The sequence below is a fragment of the Pteropus medius genome, unplaced genomic scaffold (genome assembly GCF_902729225.1).
Source record: "Pteropus medius unplaced genomic scaffold, Ma_sr-lr_union100, whole genome shotgun sequence".
In the NCBI taxonomy this organism is placed as follows: domain Eukaryota; kingdom Metazoa; phylum Chordata; class Mammalia; order Chiroptera; family Pteropodidae; genus Pteropus; species Pteropus medius.
This window is the reverse complement of record NW_024342467.1, coordinates 9,952,858-9,970,451: the sequence shown is the minus strand read 5'-3', so window position 1 is coordinate 9,970,451 and position 17,594 is coordinate 9,952,858. Positions and strand designations below refer to the sequence as shown.

Genomic DNA, 17,594 nt, shown 5'->3' with positions numbered 1-17,594 from the left:
TTTCTTCTCAAGGAAGCAGCCGGAATCTGATATTAAACTCCATTTGTGCTAATACCACTATCAGAAAACTCTAAAGTTCCAGCAGATAAAGATACTACTGCTCTGAAGAGACCTCTTTGTACTAAAAATCATGTTATATTTTTCACCTTTTGGAATAAGGAATAAAGTTTTCTCCTTTGCAAATGAGGTATAAAGATCTATCTTAACTCTTTTACTTCTGTATTTCTAGATTTTAACACTATTGTCACTGGGGCAGGCTGGGGCAGACTGACTAAGAAGTCTAAATCTAGAGATGCTAAGGTAAATGGATAGGTAGGTTGGCATGGTTACTGTGAAGTTGGAGCCAGAAGGCAGAAAGGACTACGGTAAAATCTTTGGTCTGAAGATCAGGAACTAGCTGGAAAGGTTAAGAGGTAATACTGGATAAGAGAGCTCTCTGCACAGTTACTGTGGCAGTGTTTATTCTCAAGGGGCTATCTATGCTGCTTATTAGCTAAAGAAGCTTTGGCCTAAGAAAGCATACTCCCCGGCTTAAAGGCAGCTGGTCTCTGACCAGGCATCTTCTATGTCTATATCCACTGGCAAGGGCATTTTGAGTAGTCAAATGAGGTCCCAGATGGCAATCTGAATGCCCAAGGGTTTAGGGCCCTGGCCCTCATCTTAGCTGTTGCCAAAGCCTGGGCTTGTGCCTAGTTAAAAGGATGGTGGCAAATCATTTTCTAAAAAGTTCTGAGAATCCTTAAAAATGACTCAAACCTAGATGACTGGTACCTTCTTTAAAGGACAATAGCATTAGATTCAATATTTGCCTTCAAAGATTTTCCAAAACAAAAACAGAACGCAACTTCACATTTTTGGAAATACATATCTAATTCAGAATTTTACTCCAAAAAATAATCAATTTGATTTTAAAACTAGAAATATTGTTAAATGATTTTTCCCAAGTTTTCCTCTTGCCTCAATGAAACAAAATATAAGCTCAACTGGTTTCCACACATTTCTGCTTAAAAGTATAGGACTTTAACACTAAATGAAAACATCTCAAATATTTCATTTTACAAAATGCATACATATAGAAGTACTTCCTTGTTACAGAAGAAAAAATCAAGACCTCCATTCCCAAAGGTGACGTAAGTATTTAATGGTAGAGATGACCTGAACAGGTAAAGAGTACAGAGCTCTTTCCTTAAATGTCATACTTCTGCTCATCACAAACTGTTTATGGAATGAAATGTTTGTCTTCCATTTTGAAAATTATACATAGTTATCATAACCAGTCAGATAGCTGCCAAGAGATCCTTCTAAAAACACTAAAAGCGGTCTAAATACTTTGATTTCAATAATCAAGTTTTCCTTGTGACTTGGGGTAAGAATGAGAGTATGAGGAGATGTGCTAACTTTTTAGAACTACTCCCAAATGAGTCGATATCTTTAGTTATATAGGGTAGGGTTGGGAGAACAAAGGCGATGCTAGGTCCGCAAATATGAGTAAAAGTACATATGTAAATATGTACACACATATACAAATTTACAAACACACAAAATGAACTCAATCACATCTTTTGCAAATATAGACAATTTATTCTCATATACTATAAATTTACTCTGGTGTATCGATCTCTTGTAAAATGTAAACTGGGCTTTAATTTTCTTTGATAGCTTGTTACTGTAAAAATGAGAAAAAAGTCTTTAAAAACTTTTCATGAAAACTAATTTTCATGGCTCCAAGGATTTATGATAAAACAGCAGTAAGAGTTTTGAAGCCAGATAGAAACTGGGTTCTTTCCCCAACACTCCCATGTGTTAATTCTGTAACAATGGGCAAATTATTTAACTTTGTGAGCCTTGATTTTCTCATCTATTAAGAATGGCAATAATCTAAAATTGAGATAAAACAAGACTCACCTAGAACAAAATGAAGGCCCCATGAATAGAAAACATGTTTTATTTCCTCAGCATCTAGAACAATGTCTGGTATACATTAGCAAATACTCAAATATTTATTACTATTATTCACTAACCAGACTACAATAATAAAGTTATAGTGCCATCCCTGTCTTTTTTAACTGAATTAATAGCACATAAAAATGACATGCAGAATTATATGAAGAACACAAATTCTATATGTATAATTCTTACGGTCTCTGGGTTTTCATAAAGTCATTTTTTAAAGATATTTCCTTCAGAAAGTGACAAATTACTATCTACTGACATGTCACATATTGATCAAGAAGCAAGTCATAAAATATAGGCCTCGTACATTTTGACAACTTTGTTAATTTTATATTAATATGAATAGTAATGTATATGTTAATGTAAATATTAATATTACTACATGGTGACAAATTATATTTCATTATATTAAATGTCAATATTATTTCACAAATGTTATTGAAAATGAAATATAAGACTCCTGTATGGCTTATATTTCTAGAATCTGTTTTAAAAACCTCATTCAAAATTGGTTTATAGTATGCATAAACTTAACAAAGAAAATGTTCTAATCAGCCTCAAATTCCCAACCAATAGACTACCACAAAGTAATAACATCTTTTTAAATTCTCTCACTTTGTGGCATATATGTCCCTTGCCCCTAGACAGATAGAGTGCTCAACTAAAGATATAAGAATCAGTGCCTTACTGATTATACTACAGTAATCATAGTAAGATACTTAAGATAGTATTGCTTAGCTGTAAAGACAGGTGATAGTGCTGTTCACCTAGACTAGCCTTATACGGTATTCTCACTTACTGGCTGCTTAACATACTGTATGACCTAGAATTACCCCCAAATGGGTTGATATCTTTAGTTATATAGGGTAGGGTTGGGAGAACAAAGGCGATGCTGGGTCCACAAATATGAGTAAAAGTACATATGTAAATGTGTACACACATATACAAGTTTACAAACAGACAAAATGAACTCAATCACATCTTTTGCAAATATGGACTAAATTTATTCTCATATACTATAAATTTACTCTGGTGTATCGATCTCTTGTAAAATGTAAATTGGGCTTTAATTTTCTTTGATAGCTTGTTACTATAAAAATGAGAAAAAAGATATTAACCTTTGATAGCCTTGGTTTACTGTTCTATAGATCATCATTATTTTTTTCATAGAATTGCAAAAATTAAATGAGTTAATACACATAAAATGCTTAAGCACAGTGTCTGACACATAGAAAAAAAATTAATTCCACAAATGATCACAGAAAACACAGACATAGAAAGATATAGGGAGAGACAGCAAGTGGTAATCGTTAAAGTACGGGTTCCAGAGACAGAATGTGTTTGGATCATATGGTCTTGGGCAAGTTCTTTACCACTGCAGACCTCAGTTTTTGCACCTTACAATGAAACTTAACTTTACAGGGTATTCTGAAGAGTAAATGAATTACTATATCAAGTGCTGCATACAGTTTCTGGCATACTATAAACATGCAGTAAATGTGAGCCAAAATACAAAACAAACATAAGGGTTAAAAAAGAACCCTTTTATTTCGTTTCATTCATGAAAGAAAACTGCATGGTTTCTTTACCTATCAGAAGGTCATTATGAAAGTGAGAGTTCGGTTCCATATTATTCGACCTTAGAAGGAACACGGGAGCCTCATAATACAGGTGCTGAGTACCTATTTGCTGACTAAATTTAATGGATGCAGTCTGCCAGCAAGGAGTCCATGAAATGGATGAAAGTCTATCAAGAGGTTACTAAAACCAATTACTTGCCCTACCATTAGAATCAATGAGTACAAAAGGTGAGAAATTCTAGAAATGAAAATACAACATGCTTTAACTTTATAAAACTATATTAATAAAATCGCCAATAATCAAATTACTGCTTCGATAAGCATAGTTTGTAGTATTTGTGATGAATATCTGTCCAATGTTATGAACCAAATATGAACCAAATTGGTTCACATGTAGATTTAAATATAAGGGAAAACAAGTTGGATTTACTGAGCATAATTACTTCCCCTATATAAATCCAGTTAGTACTTGCCACCATATGCATCTAGTCTTTTCCTCTTCCCTCTTGTCCCTCAACTCTCTGGCCTAGATACCCTCAACTACAACCCAATAAGGATTTTACACCTCCTCTCCCAACCCCACACCAGGCACAGGTACGCACTTACCACAGCACAGATCACTATCTGGTTCCTATACTCCTGTGCAAAAACAGCTCCGCTTCTGTGGACAAAAAGCTATGGTAACTTGACTCATTTATTTACAGAACTGTACTAAACCCTCTCTGACTGGACATATTATGAGGCACCTATGCCATACCTTCAGAGGGACAGAAACAACCTGGAAACTTTAAATACCTTTAATTTCACTTATCAAAATTCCTTACTGTTAAGATTCTCACCTGTAACTGTACCAAAACATATGAAACAATCGGATGTATGTTCCTTCTATTTCATTTTACTAATCATTTTTATGATCATAAACTCTCTCATTCCTTTTCAAGTATGCATCCTGAATCTATTCCAAGGCTCTATCCATCCCAGTTTCCTATGAAATCAAAGTTTTCCACCTGTACCCTTTTTCTTAGTTCAATATCAGGATTACTGAGCAATGTTTCATCAATAAGTGAGATAAGATAAATATATACAACACAGCCCCTGCCCACAGGAGGTTCGCAATTCAACTTTAATGTATACTAATATTCCTTCATCTAAGCCTGAATTTGGCAATGTTTATATAAGACTCCTTGACTGAATTTCCAAAGTGCATGTAAAATCCAACATAACCTGAAATTACCCTTCTCATCCTGACCTGGCAAATTTTTGGTCATTCTTTATGTCCGAGCTCAGTTATCACCCTCTCCATGAAAATACTGTCAGAACCCTACAAGCCGAAATACTTTTTCTTTCCTCTGGGTTTCTAGGTTTCTATAACACCTCACTCATAGCCTTTATAAATCAAATGCCACATTGTAATTTAATTAACTATATATTCATCAAATTCCTTTGAGTCTAAGATGTGAGTGATCATAAGAAAAAATCTGCTAATTAAACTGTGACGTGCTTAGGATATTGAGGTACACTACAATTTCAGAGATGTTAAGATGAAAAAAAAAAAAGTATGTCTTAGAAGCAAAGAAATGTGTTATGTCTCCCAAAACAGATAACATTCTGTGAGAGCAGCAAACATGTCTCATCCATCTTCAGTTTCTCAATGTCTATTATTGTGCTTGATACAGAGTAGAGGAAAACAAGCAAATCTGATGTTTTTCCCTTATCCCTTACCATTTCTTTCATGTCACCATTCTGTGCACTAAAGAAGAGTTTGACAACCTGTTTTTTATATTAAGCAACATCACTGCCATACTCTTTTTAGAGTCCACTATGAATTCATGACTAAATCACTGCTACAACATTCTTTTTACTAGGCTCCTGGTTTATTACTTTCCCACACTTTTCTGAATAAAGAAATATTCTAATATTAGCACCATAAATCTTTGCATTCAATTCCTTCCATCTACTAGATTCATGTTTTTCAAACTTATTATTTTGGCAGAATTTTATCTTCAAACAAAATGTTAGGAAATAATCCAATAAACACACAACCTCTCTAGTTGATACAGGGGTGGCAGGCTGCTCACCTGGCATTCCCCGAGCTACTCTGTTGAGACCACTATGCCTCTATGGAGCAGAGAGAACACCACTCCACCTCTCCACCCTCGAAGTCTCAGATATTCCCTTTCCAAACCAATGTTCAAGGCCTGTTTCAAGTCCTATCTCCACCACAGAAAGTCTTCCTTCCTTGTTTACTACAATCCACTGATCTCGCTTTTTTGAGCTTTCACACTCATTTTTCATATCTCGAAACCTAGTACTTAAGTATAAATGCTCATATGCAACTGCAGCTGCCATGCCATTGTCCGACATATGGAAGCCTTATCTCCCCAACATAAGCACCCTTTTAAGACAGGTTAGTACACTCAGAGCCTAACACAGACTGCGCACACAGTATTTCTCACTACGCTGAAAGAGAGCTGCTTTCTCGCCTGTAGATACCGCTCCCCACATCCTTGGCTGCATTTCACTGAAGCTTTCAGCTATTCCTTTCATACAACTCTCTTCTTTAGCTCTGATACTGAACACAAGCTAATATCCATATCTAAAACTACTCATTCTCCCACTTTACTATTTCACATTCTTCTAGTGGGTGTCGCTAAGTAAAGATTTTAAGAGGTTACTAACTTCTATATGTAGTTTTCTTCATAATATGCAAAGCCTTTTTATACATATTATCTCCTCTGATCTTTGCAACCCTATGAGATAAAGAGAGAAGGAATTAATACCATTAATTTATAAATGAACAAAAAAAGAATGAAGGTCCTATTATAACATGTTTGTCCAGGATGGAACAGGTACCACCTGTTGGGAGCAGCACCCAAGCCAAAATGTAAGAGTTCTAATTCTTAGTTCTGTTTTATTATAAATTTTAAAAGGTCATTTTTTTTTTCCTGCTGCCTCAACATCCCCACAAGCAGGCTGTGAGCACCCTATCCAGGCAATCAGGCGTCCTAGTGTGATGTGAGTGGCTTCTACCAGAAATACTCTTTCCTAGCTTCCCCCGTGACCTAGTAACATTTACACAACCAATGAAATTCCCTCACACCTTTACTTGTATACTCCACCCCGAGCCCCCAATAAAACCACTTGCCCACGGGTCCTCGCTCTATTCTCTGCTTCCCATCCATGTGGTTGAGTCAGCTCCCTTGACACTCCCTCCCATGTGATCCTCTTGGTGTACAGTGACTGTCTCTCTAGGACCGGTGAGTATGATAAACTTTTTTTTCCTGTATCTCCTCTTGTGGCTGCACCCTGACTGACCAACACAAAACATCTGCGTGCGAGGAGGACTCTCAGTACACACGTCTGCAGTAATAATAAACCTACTATTTGAATAGCACCTCTGACCAAGCACAGAGAGTTCCTACTCCTAGCTTTATTACCATTCCTAAGGAAAGGAGACCCTTCAATGAATTATTGTTTTTCAATTCAAGAGTCTCAGGTCTCAAATTTTCTTTTAAAAACACCTAGATGCTAGATATTCTGAGCCAAAAAGACAGGCACACTGGATTTGCTTACTCCACAGGGTAAATTAACAAATTTGAGGCTGTGAGTACTTCTCAAAGTTTTAAGTCAATTAGGATCCTTGATTTTCCAACTGCTCTCCAATTCCTCTCAAGAAAAAGTAATCACATTTTCACACTAAAGTGACAGTATCAGAAACATGACCATGGTTAAATAGCTACTGACAAAATATCCTAACTACAAATTCAATGTTGGACACTGAAGTATATGTTTAAAATAAGAATACTTTGGTAGTCATCAAATAAAAGTGCAAATGACCAGAAAAATACAACCTAAGAACACAGTAAGTCTAACAAATAATGAAGAACAAAAATCTATTAATTTGTGGCTGAAAGTACTGCATTTATTGTTTAACAGAATTCACCTTAACTCTGCCTTTCTAATTAAAAAAAAAAAAATGGTAAATGTGACACTCACTCTCCCCAACCCCAATCCTAAATACTTAGTCAATTATGTCAGTTTAACTGACTGAGCACTCTCACCATATGCAGGATAGAAGTACCAGGAATGGGACCATGTACTCAAATACTCATAGAATCTTAAATTTAGAATGAGATGAAGACTCATAGTTTATCTAATCAAACTTTCTATACAGTACAAAAAATTCTTCTACATTCTATAATGTCTTTGACAGATGAACATCCAGCCTCTAATGATAGGAAGATCACTACTTCAAGAATCAAACCATTCTATTATTGTACAGCTTTAGTCCAAATACATATTCCACTATTTTCCCAGGGACAAACAAAACAGAACTGTTTCAATTTCAAAAAACTCAGCCCTTCATATATCCAAAGACAGCTGTCACACTTTCTCTTTTAACAATAAAAATGACCACTCTTCGATTATTGCTGGTATAAAATGTTTTCCACACTTTTCATCCAAGGAATCTCTTGATAATTTGCCTGTTTGTCAATGTCCCATTTAAAATATGCCACCTAGTACTGTACACAATACTGAAGAAATGGTCTAAGAAGCAGAAGGAGCTTTATTCTACTCTTAGTTCATATTAACTACAATAAATCCCAAATCACTTTCACAAGTCCTACTGCCAAGCCAGGTTTTTCATCTTGTAGGTACACACTGCCTCAATAGAGGATCTTACCTGTTGTATTTACCTTGCTAATTCTGGCCAAGCATTCTAGCCTTTTAAGATCACTCAGAATCTCAATTCTATTTCCCATCATAATTATTAGCAATGTCTCCCAGCTTTGTCTTATCTTTGAATTCAATAAATATGCCATCCTTCAGTCTGGTATTTGAATAAAGATGTTAAACAGGGCTATATCAAGGATAGAATCCTATGCCATAATACCAAAGGCTTCTACTGAGGTGGACAATCCCCATTTTTCATATAATTGAGCAACCAAGTATGAGCCTTTAGAGAAATCATGACTATCAATACTGAACTCAAGATACACTGTGTTGACGTTATTTCCTTTGTATACTCATTTGGAAACCCTAAAGAATGAACAGATGAACCTAGTTTAAAGTCAACCGCTAGGTAATTTATTCAAGGGATTCTGTTAAAGATGGCTATCTAGCTCATTTACCTGCAGTTTAGAATGTCTTTAAAAAGTGAGGTGCTTACTCATGCTCAATTTTTTCCTGATACATAATTTTTAAGTTAACTGATACTGGCCTAAAAAGTTCCTTCTGACCCCTAAGTTAGCTTTCATCTGGGTCACTGTAACTTCCGAAAAGCAATGAAAGGTCCCTTATCTCCTCACTTACCTTGAACAAATATCTGAGCGAGTTATAGCTCTAGTCATTTCAACTATAACTGCATTTTCCTTGCTCGTTAAAGAAGCAAAATGGGCAAGTTCTGCCTTTTCTGTTTTCTCCACATACACCATTTTGCTCAAGCAATGAGCGTCTCTTGCTTTGACTTCAAGCCTTATTTAACAAGTTGTTTAAAATAATTTTAAAAGCCTGATTTTATTATGGGGTTCTGTTTTCCTGACATTATTCTTAAAATGTCAAGCTGCTTTTTGTTTTTATTCTTAATCTTATGCGCTTCCTTCTATCTTCATACAGTATTTTAAAATCTGAGCTTAACACACAGGCCTCCATGCAGCCAGACTAGTTTCTATCCACCATATCTTTTACTACATTTGCTAATAATTGTCTGTTAGTGCTATAGAATGTTAGGGCTAGAAGAAAGCTTAACTGCATAGTCAGTATTTCGATTTTCAAAAGTGCGTTCCCTTCACAGGATTTTAGTATGCATCAGACACAAAAGGGTGAAAAACAGCCTTTATTTGTGGACTTACCCTTTCACCTTATGTCACATGAATGAAAACCTCAGAATCAGAGATGACTTAAAATCATGACTATCAGTTACTGGAGGGCAGAATTGCTCACAGAAATTAGAGCTCAGTGAGGCTATCTATAATGTGGTACAATAACACCAATCTTACAGGGATATTGTGGGTTTTAATGAGTTAATATAAATACCCAGCCCAGCATTTAACACACACTAGGTAAACAATAAATGTTTGTTTTTGCTCTCCACAGGCTTCATTTTAAAAATCCATTTCTAACTATAGTTTAGGAAAACATACATCCTCAACAGCCTAAGGATTTGCTTACCTACACATTCTATGTGTAGGTAAGCAAATCCTTAGGCTGTTGCGAATGTACTGATCTCTTTAGTTCTGAATGTGCTCTTTCAAGAAAAAACAAAATACTACCACTTAGGTTCCGCCGTTAAATTCAATAACAAAGAGACCTGGAGAATTGTGCTTTTCATCAATATCATCAATATCATATTCAACATACTAAGGCTGAATATCCAGTGGATACTCTCCCTCTCTGGCCCCTAAATTAAACCCAACTACATTTACTTATTTACTAGCAAAATATTTGGATGACAAAGTCATAAATACAGCACAAAGACAACTGGAGCAGAAGTCAAGTGTCTAGTCCTCATTTTGCCACAAAGTACCAGAAAGTCTTTCTGGGTTTCAGTTGCTTCATTTCTAAAGCACCCCTAAGAGTGAGGGAGGAGGAAAGATGGTCAATCATCTTTCAGTTACCAAGTTAACTACAATTTCATTAAGCCTTTATCTTACTACACTTGTATAAGCAATTTGTGGTTCAACAGGTTTCCTTTGCCACAATTTCCTCATTGACTAGGTGGCAAAATGATAAGTATTATGAACATTCAACCTCAATTCATACCTAGATCAGAAGAATACAGAAGAGCCTACACATACCTATGGTCTGGCACCTGGCCAGGTTCCCCCTTTCACTGTCAAGCCTCACTATGTCATCCCTACAGTACTTCATGTAGCAAGCACTGAAGAACCTCTGACCCATATTTCTGCTTTCACATAACAGTAAAAATACAAAATTCCTTTATAAATAGACATCAGCAGCAATATCAAAAGGCTACAACTGGAGAGCAATAATCTCAAAGATCCTTTCAAACTAAAATTCTATAATTTTGTACATCTGCTTTTTCTGCAAAATCTATGTATAGCGACTTTTCCCCATCTTCCTCCTTTACCAAGCTTCTCATTTTTTTCAACTTGCTTTTATCCCTGCTCCAGTAATCCTTAAGTATAACTTGTTACATATTCCCTGGTTCAAATTTTAAAAGCAGACGATTAAAATTGTTTCCCCTTGCTCTTCTATCCTGAAATCCCTCTCAAAGATGCCCTTTTAAAAAATTAATGTGGCTCTACATTGAGTACTTTTTTATCTTCCATGAAAATCTTAAAAATAGGCAACAATACTGTTGTTATCATCAACAAATCTTATATCATCTAATGGGTCAAACCAACTTGGTAGTTCAGAACCTACATCACTTGTACAGGGTATGATGTAAGTTCCTCAAAACAAATTTCAATCTATAATGAACAGAATTAGAAGATTTTAGAGAAATAAAATTAAAGAAGTAAACCTGGCCTCTCTGAAAAATGAAATAACAACCAAACACAGGATTATATGTAGACGTATACAGATATCTGTGTAAACGTATATACATGTGTATATACATTTGTGTGTATGTTTGCATAACATGTGTATATATAAAGATGCCTAGAAGGGAAATTCAAATTAATTAACTCTAAGAATTTCATCTCTTTAAAGACTGTAGGACATGTAGGAACCATTGGTATCTAAATCTCTAATTAGAATATATACAGCAAAGGAAAACCATATTTGTATTAAACTTCAAGTCAATTTTCTAATTTTAATAGCTCTAGAAAAAAGTGTGATGCAAGAGGTTGATTCTACTGAATTAAGTTAGGTTTTTAAATATGTCAATTATTTTCTTTGGTCCCCAATGTCAGCAACAATGAAAAACTGGGCCTTCCATTCCTGGTTCTGCTACATCCGCAGATTTTACATTTTAAATCCCCAAAGAAGTAGAGAAAAGTAAGAGTCAAGTTCTTGAAGGGCCAGCAACCTCTTATCCTCAAGTCCGAACTTCTTTTGTGTGAGAATTAGCATAAAAATGTTAATTGCCACTAAAACTGACAAAGAAATATCCATCCATAAAGCAATAGCATGATCTGTTACTCTATGTGATGATTACAGCCAAAAATCAATCAAATGCTAGCCAATACAAGGTAATTAGGGATTTAGATACCAATGGTTCCTACATATTCTAAATTCTTTAAAGAGATGAAATTGCTAAAGTTCATTTTATTTAGGGCTTTTTGACCACCACAGTACATTGTGATAAGACAGTTTTTGAGCAAATCATCTTCCACTTTCCTCACTTAATTAAAACAAAGGATAACTGGTTATCTTTGCTCTTATAACAAGTATTTCTGCTTTTCCTTTAGTCAAAGTCAAATTCAGAATCCCAACAAGGAAACAAACAATAGTTAGTAGAGGTTAAATGTATTTGTAGTTCCTACTATAAGTCTAACTATCTAAATGCTAGATGCTCACTCAGCCTGGAACTCAGGATTTCAAGCTGAGACCGAACCACAAAAATATATTATTCTAAATACATTATCAAGGAATGATGTTCCCTGCAGGTTGTCACTAACATTCTCATTTCATAAAGTCAAGAACTGGTTTTATTCAATCTGCCTCATATGATATTTTTTTCTTTTTCTGCCTTCCTCATACAGACCTTTCCCCTACCTCCTGAAGAGTAACACGAGGATGGATAGTGGAATAGTTTTAGTTCCTTGATCTTGAGTGAGCCACTGTATTCTGTAAAAGCTGACTACTAATAACTATTTCAAACTCTGGTAATAGTTGTCATGAATATTTAGAGCAAATTTTTCCCTATAAATTAAAATTAAACAATACCATTCTCCTGGGGTGGGGTACTAAAACAACCAAAAAGTACTAAAAAGTGAATGGGGACACAAAGTATAAGATCTGAACTCCCAGGGCTCATTTATAAAAGGGATATATAGTCACTTGATCATTCTCTCCCTTCTAGAGACAGTAAAGTACCTCATGTCCCACTCTTAAGGTCTTAAAAGCTCAAAACCAAAAGAAATTAATGAAAACAGAGCTATTTTATTAGCCTAATTAAAACTACTCCAGGCTATTGCTCACAATTCCAAGTTGCTATCTTCTCCATCATCTTCTACACCTTAATTAAGCAAACATTTGTCAAGCTCCTAATATGCTAGGAAATAGGGTAAAATCTGCAAACCAGGCCCAAATCAACTGCAATGACTTGTAGAAATCAGGGTACATTTCTGGTCTTTGTAACATGGCTACTTAAAATGATTGAGCATATCTATTAGAACACAGACTCTTCAACATCAACAAAATTTAAAATCTTTGGTTTCAGGAGGAAAAAAAAAATCCAATTATGTAAAGTTCAAATTTCTTCACACACTTAAGTGCCCCCCACAACATGTAAACTCTTTAAATTAAAAAAAAAAAAAAATTAGCCCTGAAAATGAAAGACTAAACACACCTATTGGAAGTGCTCAGCACGTGGCCAGTCAATATGTTTGTGGAATAAAAACTGTAAGTTGTATTTGCCATCAAAATCCATTCTCTGAGGCACATATGAACTAGTTCGACATCCATCTGCTTCCACATTTTTCCTCCGGTTCATTGCTGATGACTAGAAACTTGGTTCTGAAATTTCAGTGAGATTTAAAATCACCTGGAAAGTTGGTTTGAAAGGCAAATTCCTTGACCACATCCCCTCAAAATCACAGTTCCAGGAGCTGGATCCTGTATTTATAATAATGCATCATTCAAGTGAATCTGAGTCAGGCAGTCAGATTAGACTCTCAGTAACACTGGCTTAGCCCCACAATGGGCAAGGGAAAAACTCTACAGTGTAACTGATATTAATTAGAGACCAGAACTGACCATATCTAACATAAATTATAAATTACTCAATTCTCATAGTCATAATTCACTAACTAATGTTTTATAGACAAGATAATATATAAGTGGAATAACTTTTGCTCTGACAATGCAAACTTTCAACCCACCAAAAACAGCCATTTTTCTGAGATACTTATTGTCAACATATGGAAAAAGACTAGGAACAAAGCAAGCTAAGGATTATAATCCAGAGAAACATTCACATAGCTGTGTTGTAATAGTTTTAAGGGAAAAAGTACCACACACAAAATACTCTGACTACCCTACTGATAACACAGGAGTCACTAGCCACATGGGGCTATTTAAACTAAAAGTAAATAAAATTTAAAATTAGTCGCTCAGTTGCACTAGACACATTTTAAGTGCTCAATAGCCACACATGGCTAGTGGCTAATATATTGGATAAAACAAATATAGAACATTTCCATCATCACAGAAAATTCCATTGGATAGCTCTGGTTTACAGGTAATGAGTAAACAAAACATGTAACCTCTGTTTTCTAGAAGAGAACTCTATCCAGCAATTTCCAAATTTAAATATATACATCTACTTTAGGTATTAACTGTAAAACAAGAACCTTGCTTAATTTTTCTGAAATTTATTTTAAGAAAGTAATTCAAAAGTGATATGCTTATTCATTTCAGATTATCAAAATACAAATATTTAACCAAAGAGATCTGAAAATATCAAAAGCACTAAAACCACAACTAGGCTTTCACCAAATTAGAATCAATAAAGTGTTTAATTATTAGAAAACAAAAGGTATTAGGTAAAATAAGACTGGTCCAGAAAGATTAAAATACTCAAGACTAGTTTTCCAATTACTTCAGAAGTATAATTTATGTGCATAACAAATAACTGCTTTATAACTGGCTTTAAAATGACCTTACCGCAATTAATTCTAATTAGCGACACTTTACTAACTTCATTTTTAATTGCTTTCCACCAACTTCACACTAAAAACACCTATAAATAACGACGATTTACTTAAATACAATTTTATAAGTGAAGGACTATAAACTCAAAAGCTTGAGCAAATCCCAGGTTTAGCAGAAAAGCAGACAAAAGTTAAACAATTTGCAACTTAAAATTATCTCAACTGCATCGATATCTAGTCTAGAACAATGCTGTATTACAAAATGCAAAAGCATGGACAACAAGATGCTGAAGCATGAGAAGTAACTCCCAATTTAAGAAAGTTAGCCTTATTACAAAATTGAATTGAAACTTCAACAGACTCACAACTGTACTAACTCAGCATTAGAACTACTTTCCCTTAAGGAATATATAAACATCATTTTGACTAGAGTTTTCTGAAAAGAGTTCAAATGTACTCCAATATGATGTCTAAATTACAGAAGACAATTATGATTCTAATCAGCATGTTTTGCTCTATGGAAGAATTTTATTAAGCTGTCTAACAAATTTAACACATAATACCTAATACAAAAATGTCCAAAGTGAACAGATTACACTGGTGAGTTATAACAGTTAGTATAATATTCCTGTATATTTTAGATTCCTTAGTTATGTTTACTTCAGAGGTCTACATCAAACATAAGGATTAGCAAAGAAAAACAATAACTATTATTAAAAATGGTATAAACGGATCTTAAAAAGATTGTAGTAACTTACCTGCAACACTAGTGATTGTGACTGGAACTCCTTGCACTTGAACACCTGCAGCACCCAGGTTGGCAACGCTCACTGTCTGAAGGTTAGGCACTGATGCAAGCTGGGCAGTATTCAAAGTTATTGGGGCACCAGCAACAGCCACAGGAGCAATCTGAGCAAGAGTTGTGCCACCACTTGAAGACACTGGGGTGATGGTTAATTGTTGGGATAACCCAGCATTCTGAACTTGCAAATTGGAAAGACTCTGAATATTCTGAACCTGTACAGTTTGCCAACTGATTTGCCCTGAAGGGGTTAACGTTGGAGCCCTGATAAGCACCTGAGTCGGATTTACTGCTTGAAGTTGAACATTCTGCAAAGGCTGTTGCTGGATGGTCTGAATCGTCTGCCCTGGCTGGAGTTGAAATGACTGTGGTGGAATAGCCTGAATAATCTGTTGCTGAGGTTGTTGGATTTGGATCTGCTGTAAGATAGGCTGGCCTACAATTTGCACCTGCTGGAGAGAATTTGACTGATCCTGTGTATTCTGTATTCCATTAGACTGAAGCTGACTGGAGCTCTGGGCTTCAGACTCAGCAGCAGCAGGTGTTTGAGATTCTTCAACAGTGCGTTCAGAATTACTGGCTGATGTGCTTGCATACTGGCCTGTATCTGCTGAGCTCACTAACGTGTCACTGCTCGTCAGAGATGTTGAAGCAGTGGTTGTGCAGGTAGTGGAGGAGGAGGGAGATTCCGGCATAGTACTGGCAGAAGCGGTGGTGGTGGTGGGTGTGGAAACTAACTGAGTCCCATTGGAAGTCCCACTATCAGTAGTAGTAGCAGGTTGGCCAACCTGTCCAGTCCCTCCTCCTGCAGCCACATTGTTTATCACTGGCAAAGCCAAAGTCACTCCTCCAATGTTAATTGGTAGAGTTGTTACAACTTGAGCCTGAGTACCAGGAAGGGTCTGTAATTGCAGTGGTATTGAAACACCAGGTCTAATTTGAACTGGAACTGTCTGATTTGCCAAGTTTTGAGCAAGAATATTTCCAGAAGCTGTCCTGTTAGCAGCCGTGAGTATAGCTTGATTATTACCTGCAGAAATGAGCTGAATTTGACCCTGCAAATCCTGTAGAGATGAACTACTGGCTGGGTTGATTTGAATTTGCTGGCCTTCCACTGTCTGAAGTTGTGGAATCACTTGGTACTGTACACTACCACTTGGATTTTGTACTTGTATGACTTGAAACTGGCCAGGGGTGGAAGAATTACCTGATTTAGTTTTTGTAGGAGATGCACTCCCGTTATTACTGCTGGAAGAACTAGATGAACTAGAAGCTGGTTGAGAAACGTTATTTTCTTTTGAAGCAGGAGGAGTGGAGGCAACAAGTTGCCAAGCGTTCCCAGCAAGTTGTGTGGTTACCAGTTCTAGCTGTTGTGGTTGATTTTGAAGTTGCACCAATCCTTGGCTTGGATCTATAATAATTTGTTGTTGTCCAGTTGCTTGATTTTCACCAGGAGTCCCTATTTTGCTGCAAGTAGCTGCCAGTAAAGCCAGAGGAGAGGGCTGAGAGTCCTACCCAAAACGGGATGGTAAAGGAGAGGGGGGAAAAAAAGGTGGGCGGATTTAGTGGCGGCCAGTAGTTGGGAGGGGCTTATTTATTTACTTTGACAGCTCTACATTTCAGAACTTACTGAGGAAGTGGCAGAAATCAAAAAGAAATACTAACAAAAACAGTAAGATAGAGGAATAAGGAAGTAGATCCTGTAACATAAAGTTTAAATAAAAGGAAATTTTTTAAAAACTTTCTTAAAGTGTTATTTTTTCTAAACTCAAAATGCCCTTGGGAAAAATATACACCATTTTCGTATAGTCTGAGTCACATATGTAATTCTAAACAACGTTACCCTCAAACATGTGAAACCTTTATGAATTTACAATTAAACTTCCTCAGAAAGATGCTTTGAGTGGATAAACATTTTTATTCTGTTCTTCACTTCTGGGCATTTAAAGGGCATAACTCCCTCTCTCCCCTTACGTTTCGTGATTAATTTTTTTATATGTTTGCTTTTACCTGGGAGCCTGAGGTTTTGGGTTTTTTATTGTTATTCTCTGGCTCAGAGGTTTTCCCTCCTTCTGTAGCCATCGCCGCTGCCGCCGCCGCCTCCTCCTCCTCCTCCTTCTTCTGATCTGCAACAAACCCCCCCCCACACACACGACAACAGGTTATTAGGATTATTATTCGTCTTCCCCCTCTTCTCTTCTCCCCCTCCCCCTGAACATTAATCTCCATAAACCCGCGATCCACGCACACCGGCAGGGGGTGGGGGAGAAGGAGGGAAGGGAGGAGGGGGATATCACAAAACGTGGTTTGAAACCCGACCCATCGGCTCCAGAGCAACACCCAGAAGGAGGTTGTTCTCTCTCAGACATTAAGACAAAACACAACCCTCCTTCCCTCCCCCTGATTCCCTCCCGCCCTCTCCTCCTCCCCTTAAAGCATCTCAGCGGCCCCGGGGGAGGGGGGAGAACCGAGCAGGGT

General features: G+C 36.4%; 1 protein-coding gene across 3 annotated transcripts in view; it reads right to left on the bottom strand.

The window, feature by feature from the left end:
- SP4 (Sp4 transcription factor) overlaps window positions 1-17,594 on the bottom strand; it is a 59,403-nt gene that overhangs the window by 41,528 nt on the left and 281 nt on the right. For 2 of the 3 annotated variants that reach the window (XR_005652692.1, XM_039862504.1), the window contains exons 2-3: window positions 17,127-17,242; window positions 15,073-16,627 (exon numbers count right to left, since the gene is read on the bottom strand). Coding sequence is in view for 2 of the 3 variants with exons in the window: in XM_039862504.1 (XP_039718438.1) it covers window positions 15,073-16,627; window positions 17,127-17,242 (1,671 nt within the window). In the remaining variant the exon portion in view is untranslated. The remainder of the gene's footprint in view (window positions 1-15,072; window positions 16,628-17,126; window positions 17,243-17,594) is intronic. The other variant, XM_039862505.1, reaches the window with a different exon arrangement.